Genomic DNA, 21,296 nt, shown 5'->3' on the forward strand with positions numbered 1-21,296 from the left:
GGTCCTACAAAGAGGCCCTACGAAGAGGTGGGGGTGGGAGTGAGGGGCCCCAACCACGCGAGCGGATCCTGAGGGGTCCCAGCTCCAGCCGGCAGCAGCTGGACCGCATGTCGTGAGCCACCTGACGCCAGGGCACCCAGCGAGGGACACCGTGCACAGACAACTCCCCATGCACAGACACCGCGAGAGAGCCAGTGTTTGCTGTCGGAGTCTTCGTTGGCGCTATTTGGTTGCAAAGCCGGTAGCTAATGAACGTGCGTGGAAAGAACTATAAGCAGAAACGACAGAACTGGAGAAAATAAAGGGAAGAGGGAGAGAGAAGAGAGTAAAGGAAAAGACATGAAGCCCGAATACATCTCTGCCGGACTGAGTGCCCCCAGCCACCCCCTCCATGGGGTGACCCACGGAGCCACCAGGTGGTGGCTAAGGGCCTGGCTTCTGGCATCAGGCACCTGCATTTAAACCCTGGCTCTAGGGCAGCCCGGGTGGCTCAGCAGTTTAGCGCCGCCTTTGGCCCAGGGTGTGATCCTGGAGACCCAGGATTGAGTCCCACGTCGGGCTCCCTGCATGGAGCCTGCTTCTCCCTCTGCCTGTGTCTCTGCCTCTCTCTGTGTGTCTCATGAGTAAATAAATATAATCTTAAAAAAAATAAACCTTGGCTCTGTCACTGGATGGGGTCCTTGGGCTGCCACAACAAAGTCCCCCACACTGGGTGGCTTCAACCACGGAGAACAGTTGTCTCACACCTTCTCGGAGGTGACACCTCTGAGAGGGGGGTGTTGGAGGCGTTGGGTCCCTCCGAGGGCCGTGGGGTCAGCAATCTCTTCAGGCCTCTCCCCTAACTTCTGGGGATCTCTGGCATCCTCGCTTGCAGAACTCTGTCTTCATCTTCACTGCTGTTCCTCCTGTGTGTCTTTAAAAATTTCCTTTTTAAAAAGATAGGGACACCAGTCAGATTGGATTTGGATCCACCCCAAAGGCCCGGTTTCCAAATCAGGGCACATTCCCGAAGTACTGGGGGTCACTACTTCAATATATGAATTTTTAGGGGGGCAACGTTCAATCCATGACAGCCCCTCGCTAGCGGTGTGGCTGGGAGAAGCCCCCAAGCCCTCCGTGCCTCAGTGTCCTCATCTAGAAAACTGAGCCCACAGCAGTAGCTGGGTCATAACAGGGCTGTGATACGCGTGGCCCAAGTCTCGAGTGGCCGCTCGCACACTACTCATGTTTGTCATACGAGGTCATCAGTCTCTTGTGTCCCAGTGACCCGGTCTGTGGGTCCGTCCCTGCTGCCTGGAGAAGCGGATCCTGGGCCCTCTCCACCTACAGGTAGGATGTAGGGGGTTTTGCTGATGAGAGATGGTGGGTTCCAGAAAGCACGGTGGGGAGAACAGAGGTTGGTTCGGACCAGAGGAGATGGCCTGAGCTCGTTGAAGCAGGTGCTGGAAGGCCTGGGCCGGGGTCGTGGGTGCTCAGGGGAAGGCAGGCGGCTGCTGGTGGTTCCGAGGTGCACCCTGCAAGCTCTGGGGTTCCTTAGCTCAGGTGGCTTGATGACGAGGCTGCCCTGGTTGTGCACCTGCGAGTCCCTGAGGCCACCTCTCCTCCCCAGAGATCCAATTCAGCTGGCGGGGCATTGACATTTTCAAACAGTGCCCAGGGTGATTCAAACGTGCAGGCAGGCATGAGATGCGGAGGAAGAGGCTCCTGCGAGTCCCTCGTTTCTCAAAGTGGGGTCCCAGGGCCGGTGGCAGCGCCCGAGAGCTTGTCAGAAAGGCCTTAAGGCCGGGCCTCAGCTTCCACCTGCTGAACCAGGGTCTGCACCCCAGCACGCCTCCCCCGGAGAATGGGTGCGAAGCACTGGGGTGCAGCTTTCCGAGCAGCTGGACTCACCTGAGCCCGAGGGCGACCAGGTGTTCTCCACTTGCTGTGCCCTCAAGACAGTCCTTCACGGTGGGGACTGCTGTCCCCGTACAAGACGATGACTTTAGAGACTTCCACCTGAGTAAGCCTTCTTCTCTCCCTCAGGGGCGCCATGTGGCGAGCACGTTGGGCCAGGTGAGTGCGTAAGTCAGCTGTTCTCCAGCTCGGAGCTGGGGCCCACCTGGCCCTGGGCAGGGGAGGGGGGGGTGCTCTTCACCGTCAGAGCCAGGTGCGGCTGGCGGCTCAGCGTCCCGAGTGAACTTCTCCGCCAGCTGACGACACACATAGCAAGGCCCACGTGAATCCATCTAGACACACTCAAGGAAGAAGACAGTGTGGAAGCGAAATGTTGGCCAGGGGAGGAAGGGGCTGAGAGGTGGGCAAGAGGGAAAGGGTTAATAAATTGGCCATGAGCTGCATTTTCCTGGCCCACTGTCATTCTGGAAAGAGTCCCCTCGCTGATGGAAACATATTAGGTGGATGAGCTCATGCTAAATCCAGTTCCTCTCAGGGGAGGCTGGAAGAAAACAAGAGATCTGAGACACTTTCTTGAAAATAAATCAGCGGCTTTGTAGATGATCTGCAGGAAAATAGCAGATGACAGGGAAGTCGGCATGTGAGATGTGAAACTGTGCACGGATGGAACTTTCCAGAGATACGAATCCGAGCAAGAGAAGAGACTGATTGCAAAATAAAAATAAAAATAAAAATAAAAATAAAAAAATAAATCCAGCCGTGTTATGATTATTGTCTGCATCTCTGATTCTAGATCAAATCCAGCTTCTGTGGCATTTCTCCTTGAGAAATGGGACAACAGAACAGCAGAGAACAAGTAGGGTGCTGGCAGAGGGACGCCTCTGCCCTCCCCGTGGGCCCTCGTTCTTGGGTCACACCTAAGCCCGGGCTGAGCTACTAAGAAAGATGAATGTCCCTTGGAGATGTGGACTGGACCCCGGGAACAGTGGTGTTCTGAAGAGTTAACTGATTTGATTGCGACAACCCTCAATTCAGGAATCGTCAGTGGTCCCCGCACACCGACTACATAAAGTCCAGATTTCATGCTTCTGACTCCAGTGACCTGGACAAAATCACGCGAGGCCCGGTGGCACAGTGGCCTTGGTATCAGTCCCAGCTGAAGCCACCTTCCCATCAGGCTGATGGGTAAACAAGATGCTGGACGGGGTGAGGCGTGGGGCCCTTACACGGTATCTAGAAGTCAGTGACTGGTCCACACATGATGTCATCATCACTATTCTTGTGGGTGCTGCTAACGCCAAGGCTCCCCCGGCCTGCCTACCCCCTCTTGCCCTGGGAGATTCGTGCTGTTGCGTCTGCACCCACGTCCTTGCTCGCACTGCCCCTACTCGCTTCCTGCCCTCCAACTCTACCCTTGCTTCCAGGCCCCTCCTGCAAGTCCCTTTCTCCTGCAGCCTCCGAGGGGCGTGTCTGTGGCAGATTTACCTCGTTGTCGTTGTTTTTGCAGGATGCATGAAAACTCTCGATTATAGTAGGTGCCCAGAAGATGTTGAATGAATGAATGAAAGCTTATCACAGGGTTCACGTGAAGGGCCAGGGTGGGACTTGGTGGGGGGATGGGTGAAGGAGGGTTTGTGGGTTCCACAGGCCCTGGGATCTAATTTCTCTGCTGCCAAAGGACCTGAAGGAAAGATAAACTCTCCCTGGGCCCCTGGCATGCGGCCAAGCAGGCTCCCACAGTTTCCTCAGCCCTGAGGCCGACTTGGTGTCTGTAAAGTGCTGTCATGTGTACCCGCCCTCAGGGATGGCCTCGAAGGCTCACGCTCCTCCCCTCCTCTGCCACCCCTGGGTGAGCTCCCCCGGAGCCTGTGCTCTCCGCTGGCTGCCCTCTCCAGCCTCGGAAGCCTGCTCCAAGTTCTGGTTGTCCCACTGCTCAGTCTGATGCTCCACGGTCCGCCGGGCACGTGCAAACCCGCTGGCCCCTGGGTGGCACCTTTGTGTGGATCGAGTGGAGAGACCAGGACCCTTTCCCCCCGAGCCAGGGTGCAAGGCCTGGCCTGGAGAATGCAGACTTGGATCGGCCCCCACTACGCACTCCCTCAATCGGAAGCCCCCCTGCAAGGGGTCCAAGAGCACGTGTGTGTGCATACGCGACGCTCTCTCGTTATGAAGAGCTCATGGAACAGGGGTGCTCTTTGGAAAGGCCATGCTCTGGGGGCTCAGCACAGGTTGACAGCGTCCCTCCCTCCATCTTTCTCTGGCATAGCCAAGTACGCGCACACCCCGAGACCACGGCTAGCCCAGCCCGATGGCTCGGCAGGTGTGTGAACATTCTGTTTTCAGAAACTCTCTCCATGGAATAGTTTTGCTGTAATCGTCCTCCTATGGGGGTGAGGGGGGTAGGGCCGGGAGGATTTTGGGTGGACACGGTTTGTATCCCCTTTTGCCGTCAAGCTCTGTGCCTGCTGTTATCAGGCACGGCTCTTTTCTGGATGGACAATCCAGAAAAAGTCTTTACTTCTTAGACTGTCAGCCCCTAAGTGCATCATGACGGATGATAGATACAAGAGAATGTGTCAGACCAGGTGATATCTGGAAAATACAGGATACTTGGGGTGAATTTCAGTGCCCAGAGCCACAGGGAGGCTGGGTAAATGTAGGAAGGGCAGAGGGGCTGGGCTGGTCAGTGTGCCAGGAGCCAGGTACAAGCTGACCTTAAACACTTTGACGCCAAGGCATCAATAGACACCAGCTTTCCACCAGGGCGTGTTTTATGCTTCAGTGCATCTGCTTTGGCTACATTTTCCATCACGCTTGGTGGGTCCTATCTTTACTAGATCCTTGTAAAGGGTTTTCAAAAGAGGTTAGGTTACCAAAGTTCTTTTGTTCCATAAAATTTCCATTAACAGTGTCACCTGTGAACCCACCCAATCAATGATGTTTGCTTGCTATATGTCATAATTAGGGTCTGGGCTAAGAGAAGCAGTAAGGAACTCCGAAAAGACTAGGAGTCAGTCGGCGTGCACCAGATTTCTCCGGGACGCCCTTTATTCCCACAAAGGCCTGTGCAGGTTTCTTCTGATACTGGCTGCACGGGACAGCGTCGATTTTGTGGTTTTTCTAACACACTTGCGGTTTACTTCCCTCTGCAAACGGCCACTTACTGTTTGGATTGGGGGAGTCGTCTGGTCATCAGACCTACTCCCCACAATATATTTGATGACCTGTGAAATGCTTGTCTCCCACCACCCCCAAGAGAAGGAAAGATAGCAGGCAGCCTTCTCTGCAGAACCAATCTTCCTTTGGGCCTGGAGAACTCCATAGCTGTGGGGTGCAAACCGATGGGTGTGGGTGGGAGCCTGCTCACCCTACTTAGAGAGGGGTTCCTCGAAATGAGCAATTCATGAAGGGAGCTCTCCTGTTGGGCAGGGTGGTAGACTGGGGGCACCTCGCACCTGCCCCAAAGCCAAGATGCGCCCACCCCTCCCTCTCCTGGCACTTTGGGCTCATCGGGCAGGTGACAGGAAATATTTTAGGGAACCTCATGAATTTCCAGGGAATCGGTTCAAACTCCCTGACTTCAAATCCAAACTTTGGAAAGAGGAGGAGAGAGTTGTTGGAACCACCTCCCGCCCCCAGTCCCGCTCTTGATGGAGGAAACAAACCGCATACCCCTGAAGGTGATTAATTGTCTTTATTGGAGGAAAACAAGAAGTCATCAATCTCATTATCATTATGATAGAAATCTTGATATGTGTACATGATTGTCAAGGCAGAGAATCATTTGCTACATAGGCCCATGAACAATTTTGCAGTGCCGCAAACCTATGTGGGTTAAACTTCTTGCAGAGTTTGTTACATGCATGGAATAAATGCACAGTTTCCCTTCTTTGGGACAAACGTGTTTTTATGGGACAATTGAACCAATCACAAGCCTCATAATAATAGACGCGGGGACATTCCTGGATTCGCCGGCTGTAAGCTTTTGGAAAACATGCTCACTCGCTGCTGGGAGGGCTCTGAGAAGTGACTAAGGCCAATTGAGAAATTGTTCCAATTTTTTTTTTCTGGACAGAACGTGCCTTTTCATGCCATCCAACCCGAAAGTGGCACTAAGTGTTCTCTGAAACATGCCGCCCATCTTTGGAAACAAAGATGCTCTGCGGCCTCTCTGCTGTCATTGGCCAGCATGTCACACACTCCGACGCAAGGGCCTGGGAACGGGGGTGGCAGGCTTCTGTGTGTATGACCCATGTCCCAGCGAGCGACGCTCCTGTTCCTTCTTTTTCTCCCTGGAAAGCCCGGCTGCCAGCCCAGCCCCAGCCCCCAGGCCCCGAAATACAAGGCTGGCTCGAGCGCCTGGCAATCTCGCTCTGTCCAGATTAAGGTTTTCCTTTGAGGAGTAATTTATTGAGTGTTTGGGGCTTTGGAGTCCCCGGTGATGACTTATCTCTACGACTGAAGCCTCAAACACTCCTCTCGTTTTCTTTGTGTTGTTTTTGTTTTTGTTTTTCCTGTCCATAAGAAAATAAAATCACCTCTAAGTAAAATAATTCAGTAAGTAATCAGAAGACAAAAATCACTGTATGAGAAGTTCCCCCAAGGACCAAAAGGTTAAAAATAGATACGGCAAATGCAGAAGCGGCCACAGGACACGGGGTGAACGCGACAGCTCGTCCCTTTGGTGTAGAGATACGGACACCGAGAAGCCATTCCACACTTTGCTTTGTCCACGAAACCAGACCTGGCAGCCGCATGCTGTGGGGTTGGCTGCCAAATGCACGGTCTTCGGGTTTGCAGAAGCGGAGCCCCAGGCCCCCCAGAGCCAGAAGCGGACGGCGGCTCGGGCAGCAGGTGGCAGGGGGGCGACTTCACAGTGGGGCCGGGCTGCAGAGCCTGACACGCTGGGCCACGAGGAGGGTGCAGGGGCGGAAGGGGGGCGGCCCTCGGCCTTCCTTTCTCCTCCCCACCTGCTGGCCTCCGCAGCCGGCTCAGCTGCAGACTGGGTTCCTCGGTGTCTTCAGGAAACACCCCCCACCGCCCCTCCCCCAAGTGTAGGACTCTGTCCAGTTCACCTTTTCTATCTCAACACTTTCCATTCCGAAAACCAAAGGGCTGGAACGCTGGTTTGCAAATGTCAGGGACACCTGCAGCCCCAACCTAGGGCCAGGTGCCCCCCGCCCCCCACACCCCAAAAGAGTGGTGGGTCACATACAGGTATACACATCTTTCGTTGTCGTTGTGGCTGTTTGGAACAAACCGAACAGTGTTTGGTCTGGAATGTGTTTTAAGGAAAAGGCAAACGTTGCCGAGTCTGGGCAGAGGGAACGTGGACGTAGTTGACGGTCTCAGGAGAACATGCAACGGGCTCGGGCGCTGGTTGAAACAGAGGCCCTTCGTTTCATTGGCCAGAAGCGAGCGCGTGACCCTGGGAAGCAGTACATCTTATTTCTGTTTGCAAAATGGGAGGAGCTGCCCTCTGCCGGCCCTTGCTTTCCTTTCACGCATCAGAAGGAGACCTTGGGAGCCACGCAGGGTTGGGGAGCGTTGCCGGGGGAAGCACAGCAGTCACCCCAGATCTCTGTCCTCAGCCCCGGCGCCCTGATTCCCGTGTGGCTGCTCCAGGGCGAGAATCAGTGCAGGCCGAGGCTCAAGTACTGAGTTATCTCCGCTGGATACGGTCTTTGCTGTTTAAGATTGCTCTTAAAATGTCACATCCCATGGGGTCATCAGATGAAGCTGTCACTCCTCGAGAGAGAGAGAGGCTCAACCCCCTTTCAGGGGTAGGGGGCTGGTCCCTCGTGTTCCTGACCTTCATCCTGAAGGGGAGTTCCTCTCTCCCACCCACAGCCCATCTGGGATGTGTTGGACGCCAAGGTAGATAAACGAACAGGATGAGGTGAGTGCCGGGCAGGTCAACTGAGTCTGGGGGTCACGACATGATGATCCCTGTCATCAGACGGCCCTTGCTTCCTAAGTGCCGGAGCCTTGCCTGTTCAGCCCCAGCCTGCTGAGTTCCCTGAACATGACACTAGCAGCTGGTTGGAGAAAGGGACCCTCTCGAAGGCCAAAGGCTCCCGTGCAGGGAGGTGAAGCTGCTCCCCGCTCCCCAGCTGGGATTTCAGAAGCGACCGGAACCATTGCCATAGTCAAGAGCGCTAAGCCCTGGCAGCTTCTTAATTTTTCTGGCATGCTTTCTGCATAGCTCTTTTCTTTAAAAAGTAGACACGAAGGGGGATGTTATCCTTGCTGTTCTCTCATGGGGTCAGAGGCAGTGGGAGATGGGGACACCTGCCCGCTCCAGGGGCCACACGCTGCCCTGGAGCTGCGGTCAATCTATCTGGGCATCTTCTCCTTTTTGAAGAGTTTTCCGTGCTCATGTGTACTTCCCACAGGGACTCCCTGCCCCTCTTGGCTCCGGCTGCCTACACCCCATCCCAGTGCAATACCCCAGGCCCCGGAGTGCTCGCTGAGGGAGAGCAGTGAGCGCTCCAGACTCCGGGGTACCCTGATTAGGAGCGATCAGCTGCTGCTCTGGGGGGGGGCCCACGTGTGGGCTCATACTCTGCTTGCTTCAGTGCTCGCTTCGCCCATGGCCTCACCGAGGAGGTGCAAAGTGGGAAATGAGGGATAGGCAGCTGAGGGAGAGACCATTCGAGAACACAATTTCAACAGGTCATGTTCAAGTGAAAAAAATCATCTACTTGCTTTGAGAGGCTTAGGAGACCAGTGCGGAGCTTGGGGTCGAAAGGAAGCCCACGAGGGGGCCAGTGGCCGTCCCTGAGCCTTGGCCACACACTGGCTTCCACAGGGAGTGGAGGCCGGGGGCACATAGGAGATGCTCAGCTACTACTGGTGGGATCTGAAATCGGCGAGGGTCCTGGGGCCTGGCCACCCCCCTCGGCAGGTCTCAACAGAAGGCACATTCTGGGTTCTCTTGCCATGTGATGTGATAATAAAGCATAAATAATACCAAATGTGGTTGAAAGAGAACCTCGATCCTTTTGCCACAGAGGCTCTCTCAAAGAGCAAGAGTTCTTTCTCCTCTTCCTAAAACAATAGGAAATGACTGAAGTCTGGTGACTTTGAAACAGTATGGATTTGCCTGATGTCAAGTTCAACACAGTTGATGTTTGGCCTGAAAGCAGTCACCATCTCCTCGCACGCTGTTGTCGAGACCCGGAGCGTTACAGGCCCAGCATGGCCAAGGGCTGACCAGACCCCAGAGGGGACGCTTGCAACGTGGCTCATCTTTGACCTGTTCTGCACTTGTCCTGTGAGACATACTTTCAAACTAATGGATTGGAACATGGACCCCAAATATCAGCTCTAGGGAATAATGTAGTCACCCGTCAGTGACTCTGGCTTCTAGGGTGCTCTCCCAATGCAGCACCTGGCTGCATCTAGCTCACAGGGCAAACAACTACTTTGACAACTATTCACGCACACGTGATAGGGACCACATTTGGGCAAATTACCAGCCCCTGTAACAGCTGATGGCTTGTTTTCTGATACTACAGAAACATGAATGTTCCATTGCACCTGTTAGTAAGCAACACCCTAACAAAGCCCCCCGGAGAGAGACGTCAGCTTTCTCAGATGCTCTTTAGAATCTCCATGCCATTTTCTTCTGCCTGTAAAGTTGTTGGGCCACAGGGACAGGTGGCCAGCCTGAGGCTGACGGTGCAAAATGCAGACTCCTGGTGTTGCATGGACAGGAGGGCCGAGGGAGGGCTTTTGCAAAGCTAGCATTTGGAGCCACCTGCATGCCTCTGCAAGGGAGCATCCCTGAAGCCTCCTACCCCCCAGAAGTGGTTTGCCTTGGGTTTCCCACCCACACATCTACGCACCACATGGACGCACAATGTGGCCAGTTCGCCCAGGACAGTGCCAGTTTTAGCAACAAGAGTCCTACACCCCAAGAAATTCTTCAGTCCCAGGCAAACCGGGCCCTTTTGTGACACCACCCTCACAGGTCTTTGGTTTTCAGATTGCTCTGGTCAGAAGGAGGGCTCCCAGGGCTGGCGGGGCCTGGCAGAGGCCGGCTCTGGCCCTCACCGTGGGGGCCGGTTGTCCCGCGTGCTCGGCAGGCCACCTCTCCCTCCCACCCCAGGTCAACGGACTCTCTCCCCAGGCCCCTGCCCTCGCCTCGCCTTGGTAGTAACACTCATAGAGGAACAGGGTAAAAATCTGCAGAAACGACTTCTGTGAGGTGGAGGCCATTTTAAGTGTTAAGATTAGAAATGCATTTTTAAAAAACAGAGAGGTTAACTTCAAAACTGCATAGCTGAGAGCCGAGCTTTCTGTGTCACCCTCGTGAGAAACAGGAGCTGTGCGGGGCATTCCCTTCGGACACACTGGTGGCTGGTTCCTTCTGGAAGGCAGGCTCTTAAATCTTTGCTGGGCATCTCCTTCACAGCAGGTAAAGACTCCTTAGGGTGAGCCTTCGTATCGGGGCAGCAGGCTCCTTTATTTCTGACCACTGGTGGGAGAAGGCCCCTGGGGTCTCCAGGTGGCCAGGGGGCTGCTGGAGGGGGTGGGTGCCGGCAAAGGTTTTCTGCAGGTTCCTTCCCAAGACGGGCCCTGGACATGAGACAGCCCCGAGGAACCGGGGAGTTGTTTTCTTAGAGGGCTGCTCCTCCAGGGAAGGAGAGAGAAGGAGGACAAATAGAAGTAAAGTGCACTCTTCGCCTTGGAGACAGATTCTTGATCCTCTTATTAGAATTTTAAAAAATACCTTTACATTCCTCTTGGTGGGGGGAGAGAAGAAAGAAAAACAAAACATCTCTTAAAGGTTAACATAAAACTCTACTACTGACAAGCCAAAGATACAGATCATGTGACTAAGTCTAGATCAGAAGGGCGTTATTTCTCAAAAGGTAAAAAATAAAACCCTAATGCGCAATATTTACCAATACTTAAATAATCCAGTTGAAACCTTGGTTTTTTTTTTTTTTTTTTTTTTGTCATTAATGAAAAAATACAACATAGACGGTTACCCATACCAAGAAGAGCGGAAGTGACAGGGCTTGGGGGAGAGGACGAGGGAGGTCCGTTCCTGCAGAGCTTTTGCAAGATTCGTATGTACAGCACCAGATCCTATTACGCGTCAGCTCCCTTGAGTCAGTACAGTTTGTGAGAAATGAACACTTCAGAATTGCAGTATAAAATATGGCCATAAAAAACTTCTGTCTTCCAGTCCTGTGCAGGAAGGCGCACCATGCAAGGTGGGATCACTCTGGAGGGGCAGGTGGCGCTGGGGGCCCCCTGCCCTGGCCCTGCCTCCAGAGGCAGTCACTTGCTTCCAGAGTGCACTGTGGTCACAGTGGTGGGCCTCGGTCTCCGCTCCGACCCCACTCCAGAGACCCCCGAGGAAGAAGAAACAAGACTACAGAGTGTCGAGGGTACCAGACCTGCAGGGGGACAGCAGATACAGGGGTGCAGGGTCAAGGCTTCAGAAGATAACGTTTGCTTCCCCTTTCCCCTTTTGGGTTTGGAGCAGGGTTGGGGGGGTGGTGGTAAACTTTTATACACTTGACTCTAAATTTTTTCCTACCTGTAGGAAAATGTTTGCAATGGGTCCTTAAAATGCTTTCCTCTTAGACTCAACTCTTCCCTCCCATTCTCATAATATGATCATAACTGCTTTGTACCCAAAGATGACATGGTTTAGCCACCCTAACAGAACCAGGTGCCACTTACTACGTACTAGGCTTCAGGCTCGGTGTTGAATACATACTGTCGTTATAAGAACTGCTGTCACACATGAAGAGAAATCTCACAGAGGAAGACATAGACATGGCCAACATGCACATGAGAAAATGCTCTACATCACTTGCCATCAGGGAAATACAAATCAAAACCACAATGAGATACCACCTCACACCAGTGAGAATGGGGAAAATTAACAAGGCAGGAAACCACAAATGTTGGAGAGGATGCGGAGAAAAGGGAACCCTCTTACACTGTTGGTGGGAATGTGAACTGGTGCAGCCACTCTGGAAAATTGTGTGGAGGTTCCTCAAAGAGTTCAAAATAGACCTGCCCTATGACCCAGCAATTGCACTGCTGGGGATTTACCCCAAAGATTCAGATGCAATGAAACGCCGGGACACCTGCACCCCGGTGTTTATAGCAGCAATGGCCACGATAGCCAAACTGTGGAAGGAGCCTCGGTGTCCATCGAAAGATGAATGGATAAAGAAGCTGTGGTCTATGTATACAATGGAATATTCCTCAGCCATTAGAAACGACAAATACCCACCATTTGCTTCAACGTGGATGGAACTGGAGGGTATTATGCTGAGTGAAGTAAGTCAATCGGAGAAGGACAAACAGTGTATGTTCTCATTCATTTGGGGAATATAAATAATAGTGAAAGGAATATAAGGGAAGGGAGAAGAAATGTGTGGGAAATATCAGAAAGGGAGACAGAACATAAAGACTCCTAACTCTGGGAAACAAACTAGGGGTGGTGGAAGGGGAGGAGGGCGGGGGGTGGGGGTGAGTGGGTGACGGGCACTGAGGGGGGCACTTGACAGGATGAGCACTGGGTGTTATTCTGTATGTTGGTAAATTGAACACCAATAAAAAATTAGTTTATTAAAAAAAAAAAGAACTGCTGTCACAACAGCTCCATGAATAGAGATGTGAAGAATAAAGAAAGAATATGATCCCCCTCCTGACCCCCGTGTGGTATGTAGTCTGTACTCCTGGCTAAGAAGCGTCTGTGACACAGAGCGACTGCAGTGGGAAATCCCCTGTTCCTCCTGTTCCAGCAGCCCTGGCCTAGAAAAAGCCCTCATAGGCTGCACTGTCATGCTCCCCAAGGGCATGTGTTGGCATCAGAAAATCCTGATGTGGGATGAAGCCCCTACAGCTCGGCCTGGTAGTGCATTTGCCTGTGACCTTGGGAGGCCCCCACATAGGGAGATCCAATATACGTGGGTGTACCACAGGGCACAGTTGGGCCAGGGGATGCTCATGGAGATTTCTTGGGAAAATTTAAGGGCTCACATTCCTGGATGAGACAGGAAGACTATTTAGACAGGGACTATTGGTTACCTTTTCCGAGGGTAATGGGATGAAATGTGATGCCCAGTGTGAGACCAAACGCCTCAATGATCAAGGAGATGAGGGCCAATGGGACCATCAAAGCAACTGCTCTGAAGTGGACAAGAGCCACTGGGGCGGCCTAATGTGGGATTAAGATAAATATACTAGGGGGTGGTGGGGAGTGGGGGAGGGAAAAGTAAGTGTGAGTGTGAGTGTGCCCTCAAAGACCTAACAGTCCACGCAAAGATGAGGGACCGTCAAATATTCTTACTATTACTCGGACTCCACAGCCAATGCACGTCATCTGCTTCAGCCCCAGTGATCACCATCCTCATCAAAAAAGCCAGATATTAAAACCCATTGAGATCAGGCTGTCATGAGCCTCCGCCATCGCTTCCTCAACCCCGAAGAAGGATGCACGGCGAGGAGCAAACCTCAGGGGAAGGAGACAGATCGGAAAGTGTCTGGGCTTTTGTCCAGACAGACATGGCCAGGCCGGGCCCAGAGCCACACATTTCTCATCTAAAAATGAGAATAATGAGGCCCACTATTGTGTGAATATCCAATAATTAAACGTCTAGCAGAGATTCTTTCAAATTAAACAATGTCCCAGGGTTGGCAGGGACGTTACACGACATGAAGTACCAAACATGGGGTGCTCGCAGACGTGGGTTCCCGCCTCCCCACCCTAGCGGGGCCTGAAATGCCAGTTGAAAAGTTCAGTCCTTGCTACATACGCACAATCTTTTTGGCTGGCCAAGCTGAGGCTGCTGGAAACACTTGCATTTGAACTGTCCAGGCTGCTGCCGAGATGGAGCTTCCTCATATGCCTCACGACGGCCGTGGCATTAAATGCTTGCTGAAATTTAAGAAAGGGGAGAATCAGACAACACAGTCTGGCCAATTCAGAAAAGACTCAGAGTCGTGTCCTGTCATTTCTCCCGTTACCCGGAGCATTTCAGACTTCTCAGAGCCTTCTCACACAATCCCTTAGAGGGGATGCTCGTCTTGCCCCTTCTTCCAAAATGACAGGGATTTTGTGTCCAGGCGCCTCCTCCCCCCACGGAGATGTATTTTGGAGATTTAAACAGATACTCTTCTCTTCTGATTCTAGTACACATCTAGAATAAATGTAAACCAATTCTCTCCGTCACTTAAGAGAAGTGCCTTTTAGAATCAAAGGCATATTGTAAAAAGACCGTATCCAAAATGGTACTTTTTGATGATGTTTTCAGTAGTTTTAATTTTCCTGCTATTGGTGCGAGTGTGCTGATTGTAGGTCCGTGGAATTAATTTTGTTTCTGTACAGTGTCTCCTGGCAACACAGCCAGCTCTTAACTTATGCACACTGATTAGAACCTAGGGTTTAGACTCTCCTAAACAGGGTTTCCCTGGGTGCCCCCCGCCACCCCTTTCATATCTTTAACAGAAGTCAACTAATCAAAGTTCTAGCAAAAGAAAGGCAGACAACAGGAATTATGTTCCTAAGAAACAGCCTCTGAGTAAGAGCCGCCACTATTGCTATTTTTTTTTTTTCAAGACAGTGTGGTACTGGCACAAAAACTGACACATAGATCAATGGAACAGAACAGAGACTCCAGAAGTGGACCCTCAACTTTATGGTCAACTAATATTCGACAAAGGAGGAAAGACTATCCACTGGAAGAAAGACAGTCTCTTCAATAAATGGTGCTGGGAAAATTGGACATCCACATGCAGAAGAATGAAACTAGACCATTCTCTTACACCATACACCAAAATAAACTCAAAATGGATGAAAGATCTAAATATGAGACAAGATTCCATCAAAATCCTAGAGGAGAACACAGGCAACACCCTTTTTGAACTTGGCCACAGTAACTTCTTGCAAGATACATCCATGAAGGCAAGAGAAACAAAAGCAAAAATGAATTGTTGGGACTTCATGAAGGTAAGAAGCTTCTGCACAGCAAAAGAAACAGTCCACACAACTAAAAGGCAACCTACAGAATGGGAGAAGATATTTGTAAATGACGTATCAGATAAAGGGCTAGTTTCCAAGATCTATAAAGAACTTATTAAACTCAACAGCAAAGAAACAAACAATCCAATCATGAAATGGGCAAAAGACATGAGCTATTGCTATTTTGAATCACAGAGGGGGAATGTTAAATCGCGGACTTTACCCCTCCCACACCACGACACCCCCTGAGGCTTCATCATTATTGGTTTTAAAATTAGCAAGATTTTCTGGGTGAGGTTCTGGGGACTGTCATCAGACCTGGGGGACAGTGAGTGTTAGAAATAATAACGCTCCAACCACAGGCAAGTGTCATGGGAGGGGTTTTCAGTTCACCCCGGATTAATTAAATCTCAAGAATAAAGACTCAAGACTTACTCTCCACTTGCTCTTGGCAAAGTTCTTGCGGATCTGGGCACTGACCGACTCGTGGATGTTTTTGTTGAGGGCGGTGTCACCAGCGATCCTGAAACAGAGGCAGAGATGCTTCTTTTAAAGAGTTTCTTGGGTGGAGGCGGGGTGCCCAGACCCTGAGTCCCCTACTGCTTTCCCAGGAAAGCCTCCATCATGTGCCCATCCGGAGGTTTACTGAGAGGGTGGCTTGCCCTTGCCCTTCTAGGCTGCGTGGCTCTTGTCTGAACACACATAACCGGCCACCACCATGCTCAAAGTCCTGTCCCCCCCCCCTTTTTTTAAGATTTTATTTATTCATGAGACACACACACACACACACACACACACAGAGAGAGAGAGAGAGAGAGAGACAGGCAGAGGGAGAAGCAGGCTCCATGCAGGGAGCCCGATGTGGGACTCGATCCCAAGTCTCCAGGATCAAGCCCTGGGCTGAAGGCGGCACTAAGCCGCTGAGCCACTGGGCTGCCCTCCTGTCCCCTTCTACACTCGCCACCCTCCCAGGAATTTGTTGACCTCTCTGCTTGGTTCCCACTTATTTCCTTTTGCCTGCAATTCCTACAACCTCAGAAGCCACAAGGTCACCTGAACCCAGTTTCCCTTCCCTCTCCCTCCCCACCTGCTCTCTACCAGTAGCGCTTCCCCTCCGAGTTCCCACATGTGTTCCCTGCCACCAAATCCCTATCTACCAAATCCCTACCCGGGGCCACCTTCCCAGCTTCCTCCTGCTCCAGGCTCCTCCTCTCTGCTCTCTCTGCCCATTGCTCCATGGCCCTGCTCACACCCTGGGGCCCAGAGCATCCTTCTGGCTCCATCTAGGAGAACTAAGCTCTGCGGCGCTCTCTTTGCCCACACCTGGCGCCCCCTCACCTCCTCTATGCTCAGTGAGAAGGCGCGCAGCCTCAGCTCACCCCTGCTTGGCAAATCTTCTTCCCTTGCATTTCCTTGGAAAATTCTCAGAACTGCCAGGACCAAATCCACTCTGCACTCTGCTGAGTCCCTGATATCACAGGGCATTAATTACTGTCTGTTCTATAGCCTTCTGTCGGCAGGGGAGAAGTGGGTTTGCTCTTCACCTCTGTCCTTAGAAACTACTTACAAATTACCCTCCTCGTCCTATTGTTTCCTCCTTCATTTTTTTCACATATATCTAAAAAAATTTTTTATTAGAGTTCAATTTGCCAACATTTAGCGTAACACCCAGTGCTCATCCCTCCAAGTGCTCCCCTCAGTGCCCATCACCCAGTCACTCCAACGCCCCGCCCACCTCCCCTTCCACCACCCCTTGTTCATTTCCCAGAGTTAGGGGGTCTCTCATGTTTTGTCACCCTCACTGATATCTTCACTCATCTTCTCTCCTTTCCCTTTATTCCCTTTCACTGATTTTTATATTCCCCAAATGAATGAGACCACATAATGTTTGTCCTTTTCCGATTGACTTATTTCACTCAGCATCATACCCTCCAGTTCCATCCACGTCGAAGCAAATGGGGGTATTCGTCGTTTCTAATGGCTGAGGAATATTCCATTGTATACATAAACCACATCTTCTTTATCCACTCATCTTTCGTTGGACACCGAGGCTCCTTCCACAGTTTGGCTGTTGTGGACATTGCTGCTAGAAACATCGGGGTGCAGGTGTCCCGGCGTTTCACTGCATCTGAATCTTTGGGGTAAATCCCCAGCAGTGCAATTGCTGGGTCGTAGGGCAGGTCTATTTTTCACTCTTTGAGGAACCTCCACACAATTTTCCAGAGTGGCTGCACCAGTTCACATTCCCACCAACAGTGTAAGAGTGTTCCCCTTTCTCCACATCCTCTCCAGCATTTGTTTCCTGCCTTGTTAATGTTCCCCATTCTCACTGGTGTGAGGTGGTATCTCATTGTGGTTTTGATTTGTATTTCCCTGATGGCAAATGATGCGGAGCATTTTCTCATGTGCTTCTTGGCCATGTCTATGTCTTCCTCTGTGAGATTTCTGTTCATGTCTTTTGCCCATTTCAGGGTTGGATTGTTTGTTTCTTTGCTGTTGAGTTCAATAAGTTCTTTATAGATCTTGGAAACTAACCCTTTATCTAATATGTCATTTGCAAATATCTTCTCCCATTCTGTAGAGGTTGTCTTTTAGTTGTGTGGACTGTTTCTTTTGCTGTGCAGAAGCTTCTTATCTTGATGAAGTCCCAATAATTGATTTTTGCTTTTGTTTCTCTTGCCTTCGTGGATGTATCTTGCAAAAAGTTGCTGTGGCCAAGTTCAAAGGGTATTGCCCGTGTTCTCCTCTAGGATTTTGATGGAATCTTGTCTCACATTTAGATCTTTCATCCATTTTGAGTTTATTTTGGTGTGTGGTGTAAGAGAATGGTCTAGTTTCATTCTTCTGCATGTGGATGTCCAATTTTCCTACCTCCTTCAGCTTTATCATAGGTAGATACCCCTATGCCCATCTCACACTTCCCTCCTCTCTCTCGGCTCACAATCTCCAGTCCCATTGGTCACCTGGAGGTCCTTTGCAGCTCATTCTTCTCCCACACATCCCTTTCAACCTCAACACCATCCCTCCGCTACATTGAACCACCTGGCCTTCCCCGCTCCATCCCCCCAGTTTCAGAGGAAGCTGTGTTTGCTCTCATTCTCTTCTGCACTTAGAACCTTCCATGTCTTCCCTTTCTTTTAACAACTATTAGATTCTAGGTCGGTACCTGATACCAAAATAATTTTTTTGCATCTTGGAAAGTTAAGGGACAGATAGATGTCAGGAACACTGACCGTCCTTTCTGGCTGGAAGGTAGACCCAAAACAGCCTGGACGCCTCACACTACAATGCACAAGCATTTCAGGACACGAAGGGAACAAGCTTAGGGCTTGTTCAGACAAGAAATCATCCCTGAGCAAAAAGTATGTCCCCACCTACCCAGCCCTTCACTTGAGAACTGAAAACATGGTTGATGACCTGGACCTTTAGTCTGTGCCAGGCTGGGCCTATGTTTGGAATGCAGTCTGATATTCCCAGCTAAAAGCAACCCCTGCCCCTCCCACCATAGACTCTGGTCTTTCCTCCAGCAGGGCTGGAAATACTTAGTCAAGAGGACACTCAGAAACTAACTCAAGGGAACCAGGTTTCCATTTCCAACAACTGTCAGTCGCCCCCTTTCCCCAGACACACACTAATGAAATAGAATACTGGGCAAATCCATTTGAAACAAGGGGGACGAGGTTAGGGGACTGCAGACATCTTCATTGGGCTTTTCCTTCTAGATAATTCATCTGAGTGTTTCCTCTTGTACCGTTTGAAAAAGCTACAGCCTCAGAATAGAAGGCCAATTCCAACTCATCGGTGGCCAGCGCCTTCTTGGAAACAAGCAGGCACAAGTGGTAGAAGTCTGGGGTTCCTCGGGCTGAGCAGCACCGCAGGGCAGAGCTGTGCTCCAAAGCAAACAGCCCAGCGAGGGGGGCAGGGAGACTCCCTTCTCTGTGGGTTAGCATGGGCTGAGATGCAAGGAAAATGCAAACTTCCAATTATTTTAGGAATGTTCCGTGCTCACTTCCCACCGTGCTGGGGAGTGCTGTGGCTGAGGAGGACCCAGCAGGGCAGACGTGGCCCAGAGGCTCCCGTGAGGCCCTCTCCTTGGAGAGATGTGGCCCTCTTGGCCCATGACAGCACACCATCTTCCTCAAACGGGCACTGTCCTGGGAATGCCTGCTGCTGCTCACGAGCCAGAGAGTTTATAACGACAACGTAGGACACTCGCGATGCTCGGTGCTACTAGCTTCAGCTTATTCATCAACAACACTGGTGGCGCGGGATGTTAGGATTGGAAGGGACTCCGGTTTTGCCTCGATGGTCCTAGGAATTGAGCAATGCCTCTGATACGGCAGAATTTCCTTATAAATCCGTATATACACACATGCAAATAGCTATGGACACCCATGTTCTATTCTTGTGTCCTTTGCTTTCCTTTTTTTGTTCCTTTTTAAGTAATCTTTACACCCAACATGGGGCTTGAACTCACAACCCCAAGATCGAGTCGCACACTCTACCAACTGAGCCAGCCAGGTGCCCATCCGCTTTCCTGTCTTAACCCCTTGCTAACAACACAGATGGCATTCACAGAGACTGCACTTTGTAAGGTCTTGCCTCCTTCTCCACACGCAAGTCATCAAACTCCTCTCTCCTTGCCTTCTGCTGTTTTGTACTTAGTCTGCTGTATCTCCACAGCTCTGAGTTTGCATTTACCTAGCCACTTGCTCAAGACAGGCTTGGTGATGCCTGGGTGACCCCCAGGACGGGGTCTCCCAGACTCCTAGTGGGCTGCTTCCCGATTCCTGTGGTCAACTGTGGCTCAGCTGGCTGGAGCCCAGGAGAGGGGAGGGGTCTCAGCGAACACTGAGGAGGGGGCTGCAGATGCCATCCAGCCTGGCCAATACACCATGTCTCCCCAGGTGGGCACACTGCCAAGTGTCTTCGCCTGGAGCATGGAAGCCTGGGAATCATCACGTTGGTTTCCTTGTCAGGGTAACTAGAGACTGAGATTCAGAGCAATCTGAACCAGACAAACAAACCTCATCAGGGTGCTTCCCTTAAGAGGGATGGGCTTCCAGCCTGCCACTTGCCAGACCCTACTCTTTGGCTGGCAGGGGGCAGGCTGTTGGCTCCTTACCATGCACCACCATGAGAAGGCAAAGCCTCAAGTGAGAGAGGCACAGGAAACATCTGGCAAGATGGGCTGATGGTCCTCTATATGGACAGTTTTTTTAAAAAAAATTTATTTATTTATTTGAGAGTGAGAGCAATAGAGCAAGAGTACAGAAGTACAGGGAGAAGCGGACTCTGAGATCATGATCTGAGCTGAAGGCAGACCCTCAATCCACTGAGCCACCCAGGTGCTCCCCACACATGGACAGCTTTGAAAGGAGCCCTGTCCTGTCTGGAGTAGTCTGTTTTGAGGCCAAGGTAAGGGGTCTGTGGCTTCCTGAGGCCGTCCAGGCTCCAGGTAGCCTTGATTGAGTTGGAGGAGCAAGTGCAGAGTAAGAGATCATGTCCTCTGGATATAATCGATGTGCCCAGAGCACAGCTTCTAGAACAGTGCTGCTGAGAAGCTGAGCTTCACCAGAGTAATCACTCCACTTTCTGCTAGATCTCTGTCGAACCTGTGCTCTTGGCCCAGGCAGTTTGACATAAGAGAAACAAGGATATCACAAATGCAGGCAGTGGGGCATTTCAATGATATTTGAGTCAAATGCATTCGTTTTCACCATTTTCTAATGTTTGGCTTCCAGGGCCTTTTGAAATGCATGGTAGAAATAATAAAGCACTGGCAAAAACCCAGCTCTGAAGTAAAAAGGCCTCCATTTGTGCAGCTCACGTGCTACTAAATCCTGATGTGACCCGGGCCGATGACCTTGAAATCTGTCTCTAGCTCGACCTCTTTCCTGGGCTCCGGACTCAGCAAAGGGTCCCCGAAGCTCTCCATGTGGAAGGTCCTGGGCCCTCCCTCCTGCTCTAGCACAGGCTGCAGCACCTCCCAGTAGAGGCATCTCACCTGCCCAGTCCCTCCAACTGGAACCCTGGGAATAAGCTCAGACCCTGCTTGTCCCAAACTGTGGCTCCCCAGCCCTGGCATGTCCTTCCTGCTCTCCATCCTGCTCCATCCCTGTGGCTCCGGGCAGGCCCCCTCCACCCTTCTCTGGGCCAGCGGCAGCCCGGCCTCCAGTCTGCACTGCCCTGTCAGCCTCCCTAGGCCCAGCGCCAGCAATTCCTCCAACCTCCATCCTGCAGCCAGTTGAGCTCTCAGAAATGCAAATCTGATCATCTGCTCAAAACCTCTCAGGGGCCCCCAATGCCCGATGGGGAAAGTACAAATTGCTTTAGTATGATAATAAATTAGCAGCAACTCATATAGATTGGAGATTTGTTCGGTACTAGGTCTTCTTCTTAT

The 21,296-nt window shown here is 51.4% G+C and overlaps 1 protein-coding gene across 3 annotated transcripts in view; it reads right to left on the bottom strand.

Annotated features, from left to right (window-relative positions):
- Window positions 1-5,571: 5,571 nt before the first annotated feature.
- CAMK1D (calcium/calmodulin dependent protein kinase ID) overlaps window positions 5,572-21,296 on the bottom strand; it is a 434,038-nt gene continuing 418,313 nt past the window's right edge. For 2 of the 3 annotated variants that reach the window (XM_077897217.1, XM_077897219.1), the window contains 3 exons: window positions 15,329-15,416; window positions 13,693-13,810; window positions 5,572-11,309 (listed from right to left, as the gene is read on the bottom strand). In XM_077897217.1, coding sequence (XP_077753343.1) covers window positions 11,191-11,309; window positions 13,693-13,810; window positions 15,329-15,416 — 325 coding nt within the window. In that variant the 3' untranslated portion in view covers window positions 5,572-11,190. Of the gene's footprint in view, window positions 11,310-13,688; window positions 13,811-15,328; window positions 15,417-21,296 lie in introns of all 3 variants that reach the window. The other variant, XM_077897218.1, reaches the window with a different exon arrangement.

This window comes from Canis aureus, chromosome 5, assembly GCF_053574225.1.
Source record: "Canis aureus isolate CA01 chromosome 5, VMU_Caureus_v.1.0, whole genome shotgun sequence".
NCBI lineage: Eukaryota > Metazoa > Chordata > Mammalia > Carnivora > Canidae > Canis > Canis aureus.